General features: G+C 38.6%; 1 protein-coding gene across 1 annotated transcript; it reads left to right on the top strand.

The window, feature by feature from the left end:
- The first annotated feature begins 1777 nt into the window (after positions 1 to 1777).
- LOC110728678 (protein FAR1-RELATED SEQUENCE 5-like) lies at positions 1778 to 3979 on the top strand. Its single transcript, XM_021908319.1, has 4 exons — positions 1778 to 2524; positions 2809 to 3170; positions 3655 to 3727; positions 3833 to 3979. Exons 1-4 carry the CDS (start codon positions 1778 to 1780, stop codon positions 3977 to 3979), a joined length of 1329 nt encoding a protein of 442 aa, XP_021764011.1.
- The last annotated feature ends 3657 nt before the right edge of the window (positions 3980 to 7636 follow it).

Raw genomic sequence — 7636 nt, 5'->3', positions numbered from 1 at the left:
GCTGTTCACCAAGTCTAAGCAACCGTAGCTGCCAGTCCATAGGTTAGACGTTTTTTGCTGCAAGTCCACCAAATGGAGGTGGCTGCAAAAAATGCTGTTGTTGCGGCACAAATGGTAAGTTTGGTACCGCCTGGTCACTATGAAAGCCGGACTGACGGGATGTGCCGCCTGACTGACTCTCATGGTACGACTGAGTATGCCTCATCGAGGCATTTCGCAAACTGTCTTGAAAGTTTGAAGTAGAGGCCGACTCTGACAATCGGTCACTCTTCTTCTGCTCTAGTAGTAGCCGAGCATCTGTGAATGTTTGCTTCGACCCGTCCGCCTGAATATGACGAACATGTTTCCTATTTCCTGTAGGATAACGGAATTTTGTGAAATCAAGGGCAGGTGGCTCCCGCTTCCTAGATTTAGGATGAGGAGTCGCCTCTCGCCCTTGAACTGGCTTCCTCTTCAGTGAAGTGGAGGGTTTCTTGGCCGACTGCTCCTTGACTGAAGCAGGCGGCTTCTTGTTGATCAACTCTTGAATCTCTCCCTTGAAGTCCCTCATGAAGGTCATGAGTTCGTTCCTTGTGATGGGAGCAGACCCATCAGTCGGCTGTTGCCGAACAGGCGGTGCGCCTGCTGGCTCGCTTCCTGTTTGAAGATGCTCTCGTTCCCTCCATTCGGTATGACGGGTACGTCGGGCCCTTAGGGTCCCGTCTGAAGCTGTATGAGCTTCAACTTCAAATTCACTTTCGGTATCATGGTCCGACTGAACTTGAGGGTCGTCTAGGGGACGCCTCTCTTCAGGAGTCGGTACAGACTTGGATGCCATCTCAGAAGTACTCTCCCCACAGACGGCGCCAAATGTTTCGGGGTTTTCTGATGTCCTGCGGGAGAGTTACAATTCCGAGACTGGAACCGGACGCCTGTACCTGCAAAATAACGGAGACTCCTGTGAGCTCCGCCTCCAACGGTCAAGTTAGTACCTGATTAAGGAGTAATTAATACGGAAATTAAAGTGATTAGGTCTCTCTAGGTGAGAGTGATTAACGTAGGTAATTTGCTTTGTTAGCGAGATCGGCCGGTTATTACTGTGTGTAATTAATGTGTTTTTTCCGTAATGTTTATGTTCTCTTTTTGTAATCCCCCTTAATGAGGATTAAGGGAGGTATTTATAACCTTGGGAAACGTGCCCATCCTAGGTTTAGGTAAACCTAGGGCTGATTGGGCTTCCCTCGGAAGTTGGGCCTGGGTGGCTGGTTTCTCCATTAGGCATGGAGTATGCCACATGTCGTGACATAACAGGTCCAAGGTGGACGAATAAGCGCGTGCCACGTGGCAAGCCCTGACAGTTCCAACTAGGGGACACTTGGCAGGTCCTGATTGGTCCACGTGGCGCATTCCGATTGGTGGGAGCAAAATCCCCTAATCACTTACTACGTTTTAGGGTTTTATATTACGATTTGGGTTTTCTTTTTTTTAATTTTGAGTCTAATTGTATGATTTTGTGTTTTTATGAGTCTTATATTACGATTTGGGTTTACGATTTTAATTGAAGAACAATGTTGATGAAATTTGGAAAGAAGAATAATCAAGTGAAGAAGGTTTTTTTTTCTAGTTTCCGTTCATTTTTTTTTATCATTTTAGTTTAGATTTTATTGTAGTGGATAGTGATTGTTTTTGGATTTGAGAGATCTATTGATAATTTTTATTAGTATAATTTTTTTTTTTTGGTTTACTTTTTGTTATTGCTTATTTACTTTTTTCTTTGATTCATTTACATTTCATGAAGATGACTGAAAGTGTAGAGCATTTTTCTGCTGCTGTCACTGATGAAGATAAGAATGTAAGAATTTTCAAAACACCCACTCAGCCTGTGCTTCCTAAGATATATTATAATTTTAGAGATAATAAAAAGTATATCTCAGGTTGTTCTTTGGAAAACAAACCAATTCTTGGAATGAAATTTGATAGTCTTGGAGATGGTATTTCCTTTTATTACAAATATGCTATTGAGTGTGGATTTAAAGACCGTTCTAGTACTACTAAAGTAGATAAGAATAAGGTTGGTTCTAGTAATGGTAAAGGAGTTACTGTAATTGAATATTCATTATGTAGCAATGAAGGGTATGTGACAAAAAACAAGAAAGTTGGTAAACAAAATGAAGGTGCATGTTTAAGGAAAAAGACTGTGAAGAGAGTTGGATGTCCTGCTAATATTAAATTTAGATTATGTAATGGTGGGAAGTATATGGTTTACTCTTTTTATGAGTCTCATTCTCACCCTTTTTCTACACCTATTACTAGGCAGGTTACTAAATTTGAAGTTGGTTTAAATTTTGCTCATAAGAAGTTTATTTTTGACAACTCAAAGTTAAATATAGGGGCTATTATATCTTATAGGATCATGAAAGAACTTTGTAATGGGTTTAAAAATGTCAGGGGCAGTAAAAATGACTTCAAAAAATTTTCCAGGGACTTGAAAGTTTATATATCTAATGCTGAAGGTGCAATGTTTGTTCAAAACCTTGAACAAAAAGTTAAAAGCAGTAAAAGGGGGTTATTATTTTGATTACTGTGTTGATGAAAGCAAGCACTTGACACGTGTTTTTTAGGCTGATGCTATTGGTAGAAGAGATTATCAATTGTTTGGGGACTCTTTATCTTTTGATTCTACCTATGATACAAATAAATACTCATTAATTGGTTTTCTGCCCTTTTACTGGAGTTGATAATCATAAGAGATGTGTTACATTTGTGATGCTTTATTATCTAAAGAAGATGTAGAATCTTTTGTGTGGCTATTTCAAACTGTTTTTGAAGTGTATGGGAAGAGAACCCTCTTTCATAATCACTGATCAAGATCCTGCAATGGGTATTGCCATACAAATGGTTTTTACCAAGACTAAACACAGGTTATGTATGTGGCACATAATGAGGAAGGTACCTGAAAAGGTTGGAACTCATTTTTGTAATGAAATGGAGTTCTTGAAAAAGCTAAGTGCAGTAGTTTGGGATAGAGAAATTGATCCCAATGTATTTGTTGATGGTTGGAACAGTGTTATGGAGGAATTTGACCTTGTAGATCATGAGTGGTTTGCATACATGTTCAAGATTAGGCATCTTTGGATCCCTGCATATTTCAGGAACTTGTTTATGGGTGAGTTACTGCGTTCTACTTCTAGGTCTGAAGGTGAAAACAGTTTCTTTTGTAATTTTATAAACCCCCATGTGACCTGTGTTGAATTCTTTGTCCGTATTATCAAACTGCTCATGATGCTCAAAGGCATGAACAGGATGAGTTGAACAGGCTTAATAAATCTGAGCCTCAATTGGTTACCCATTAACACTTGGAAAAGCACGCTTCTGTTGTTTACAGTCGTGCCATCTTTTATGATTTTCAAGAAGAATGCCAGGCAGCCTATTTCTCATGTGGTGTTGAAAGTTGTAGTTCTCTACATGGAGATGGTGTGGAGTTCTCTATAATTGTTAATCATGAGAAAAGGAAAAACTTTGATGTAAATTTTGACTTGGCCACATATGAGTGCAGTTGTAGTTGTAAAATGTTTGAGAGTCAAGGAATCTTATGTAGACACATTCTGTTTATTATGAAAGACAAGTCTATACATGAAATTCCTGATCTTTATAACATGAATCGTTGGAGAAAAGACATTCTGAAAAAGCTTCTGCAATAAATGCTGTTTTGGATTATGCTTCCATGTATGATAAGAAGAAGCAATTGGTTAGTGATGTGTGGTCCAAGATTTTCAGTTGTGTGAGTTTATATAAGAAATCTGAGGATAGTTTATGTGAGCTTATTAGGACATTATCTTAATTTGAGGAGCAGATGCTAACAAAGAATAATCCTAAAAATGCAACTAGTTCAAAAGAGGTGAAAGATGCTGATATTCAGGTTTTGGTTGGGTCAAACGAAGTAGATGTAAACATCTTGCCTCCAAATCAGTGTCTTAATAAAGGTTCTGCCAGAAGTTAAAAGCGGTTGAAGAGTGCAAAAGAAATAGCTTCTGAAGAAAGATCCATAAAGGGCAGAACCTTTAGAGCTTGTGGGCAATCTGGTGTTTCACATGTACAGTAGAAACTTTCCAAACAAGTAGTTCTTCAGGTATTTTACTTTAACATGTGTTTCATTTACTTTCATCTGTTATTTATTTAGTTTAACATTTAAATTGATTTACTTTCATTTTTGTGCAGGTGTTATTATACATGTACTTTTTTTAGGTATTTTACCTTTGTAATTTTCTTATTTACTTTAAGTTGAAATTTATTTACTTTACATTGTAATTTGTTTACTTTAATCTATCATTGATCTTCTAATGTTTATTTTTATGCAGTTATTATAATACTTGGAAATTTAAAGATGTTTTGGAATATCAATACATACTAAAGAAATATTAATATTTTGGTTGGGTCAAATGAAGTAGATGTAAACATCTTGCCTCCAAATCAATGTCTTAATAAAGGTTTTGCCAGAAGTTCAAAGCGGTTGAAGAGTGCAAAAGAAATAGCTTCTAAAGAAAAATCCAAAAAGGGCAGGATTTGTAGAGCTTGTGGGCAATCTGGTGTTTCACATGACAGTAGAAACTGTCCAAACAAGTAGTTCTTCAGGTATTTTACGTTTACATGTGTTCCATTTACTTTAATCTGTTATTTATTTACTCTAACATTTAACTTGATTTACTTTTTATTTTTGTGCAGGTGTTATTATACTTGTACTTTTTTTTAGGTAATTTACCTTTGTACTTATCTCATTTACTTTAAGTTGAAATTTATTTACTTTACATTGCAATTTATTTATTTTAATCTGTCATTGATTTTCTGATGTTTATTTTTGTGCAATTATTATAATACTTGGAAATTTAAAGATGTTTTGGAAGATCAAGATATACTGAAGAAATATTAATGTGCTTTTTTTTTGTAATATTTTTACATTTACGCTAAGTAATTGTACTGCAGAAATAAAGTTCAGTTTATTTACTTTTACCTATTATACTTTAATTTTATGAAATATTTTATTTACTTTATGATATTGTTTTTTTCGTGCCTTTCACAATGAATAATATATCATATGAATTGTATTATCATGTAATGTCCTTCTTATTTACTAAATTGAAGATAATATCCTATATTACTCCTTTCGTCCTAATATACTTGGCACGATCTCGATTTTCATCCGTCCTAAAAAACTTGACACATTTCTAAAAATAGCATGGGACAACATTTATAACATTATTTTTTAATACTCCCCCATGGACCGATGGTAACAAAACTTGTTAATATACGGGGCTCTTTTATAAGAAAAACATTCTTTTCTCTCTCCCTTATTGTAGGGTTTCGTAGTGACCAGACACTACGCGAAAGGAAACCCACCAAGACCCGCCCCTTAATTAAAGAAATTAAACAAGCATAATTAACTTAATCAAACAAGATTAAGGACAAGAATTATACCTTTGACGCGTGCTTCGCTCCTAAAGAGCTCTTACTTCAAAATCCCGAAAAGACAAGATCTCCGACGGATCGTACCCTCGACCCGACCCGAGCTTCCTAAGTCTTGAAGGTTAGTCAAGACCCGGACAAAATAACTATGAGTTTTACGAATCAAAGGTTTACTCTTTTCTAGAGTTTCCTTTTTAATTCCACTCAAGGTTGTATTCTCAAAATCCCAACCAAGTGGGTATTTATAGAGAATGGGGACTTGAAACCCCTTTTCGTGATCAATGTGGGATCATGTGCAATTGCAATAATTTATTTAATTCTAAAATAAATAATTATGCAAAACAATCACAAGCCAACAAGTGGCAAAAGGAGAGAATGGGTTAGGTGAGGACCATATCCCATGGGGGGAACATTGCCTTGCTCCCCAAGGGAAGCTTGGTGGCTTTGGTCCCCACTTCCCTTCAAACCGCCACTTACAAGGCAGCTAGGCTGGCTGCCACCTGGCGCTGCCAGCATGCACAGCCAGCTAGCTTGCTTGGCTGGCGCACCAAGCATCACGCACCAATTTGCCCAGCGCCACAATCGCACGCAAAGCATGCATCGCCCAGCTAGCACTTGCTGGGTATTGCTGGCGTTGGTGCCTTGCTATCGCAGGCATACGCACACACATATGCGTGGTGCTGCCTTGCCATCGCATGCGCAGCCATGCATCGCCCAGCTTGTGCCTGCTGGGCATCGCTGATGCTGGCCCTCGCATCCCACGCATTGGATGGTCGCACATCCCTCGCATCAGCCATGCGCCATGCACCAGCCATGCGCCTGTGGTGCGAGGCTGCTTGTGCGAGGCCTGGCATCTTGCTGGCGCCCAGCCTCTCGCATATGCTGCGATGCTTAGTGTTGTCATGCAAAGGCTAGCACTCAAGCACACGCACATGGCGCGCCATTGCCAGGCAGCCAGCCATGCCAGCACTTGGTGCTTGCGATGGTGCTGCCAGGCCAGGCACGCACATACGCAGCACCTAGTGCTTACGATGAGCTAGCCTAGCCTAGCTACGGCTATGCTCATACTTGTTGCTTGTGATTTTGCGACGCTCGGTATCGACGCCCTAGGCTCGATTTCCGACGTCTGTATTCGTAAAACTCTGTCCACCGATTAAATCCTTTTGGATTTATTCGACGTCTCGGATCGGAGATTCGATTGGGTTCGACCTGAAGGGTTCAGTTAAGATTAAGCTGTAATATCAATTGCACCTTGATATCACTGATCGGAAGCGGCCTCCACCTAGGCATTCCGATCACTTGACCTTACTGAAGAATTACCTCTGTAATAATTATGAACTCTCTACCAGAATAATACACTTGTTGGAAGGACACCATTCCTTTTAATCTCTCACTTGTCCTTCCGGACAAGTGTGCATATTGTGTATAGCTCATTTCCTTTGTCACTTAATGTCTCTTCGTGAACTGTAAGGTAAGATTCTTTGTCATCCTTATTACGTTCAGAAGTGTTTCTCGATTTGACTGTCAAATAAACAGATGATTCTTAAAATCCATCTGAGCATGGCCATGCATTTTACAGTCTCACTCTTCGAGCGGCCTTTTAAACAACAAAACATTTTCCCTATTGTTAGTAGGGGGACAATCCCAGTCTTGTATTTTAAGTTCTTCTTACTAAGAGGACATAGACTCCCGAGTGTTCCCGTTATGATCCCCAGTTACGGCAGACGTTAGGAAACATCAAAGAGCCTAGTACTCAAACAAGAAAACTTCACAGTACTCATGGTCTGAGGAAATAAGTTCCGATAGCCATAATGAGAAATGTACTTATGACAAAATTTAGTTTTCTTAAAGTACTCTCATAGGTCTTATCTAGTACAGTTCTAAACTGTACCTGTGCAAATGATTTATGACTGTCACGTCCTCGCAACACAAGAAACGGTGCTATAAATCATACTACACACTAATCTATTGCGGTCATCAATCGTCCATCTGTTAGACGACCTCGATTAGGGATACTTTTCGATTTAATATTCAATGTTCACTTAATAGGTGTTTCTTTATCCAAGACATGGTCTTGATACCCTGTTTTGAATATTTCCGTAAATCGAATGGACTCATTATTTAATTCTAAACCACAATTAAATAGTAATGGAGTGAATGATAATTTTGCACAAAAATTAATTACTCCATTAATGAA

The sequence above is a fragment of the Chenopodium quinoa genome, unplaced genomic scaffold, assembly GCF_001683475.1.
Source record: "Chenopodium quinoa cultivar QQ74 unplaced genomic scaffold, ASM168347v1, whole genome shotgun sequence".
NCBI lineage: Eukaryota > Viridiplantae > Streptophyta > Magnoliopsida > Caryophyllales > Amaranthaceae > Chenopodium > Chenopodium quinoa.
Note: the sequence above shows the minus strand (reverse complement) of the source record. Positions and strands in the feature narration are given on the sequence as shown.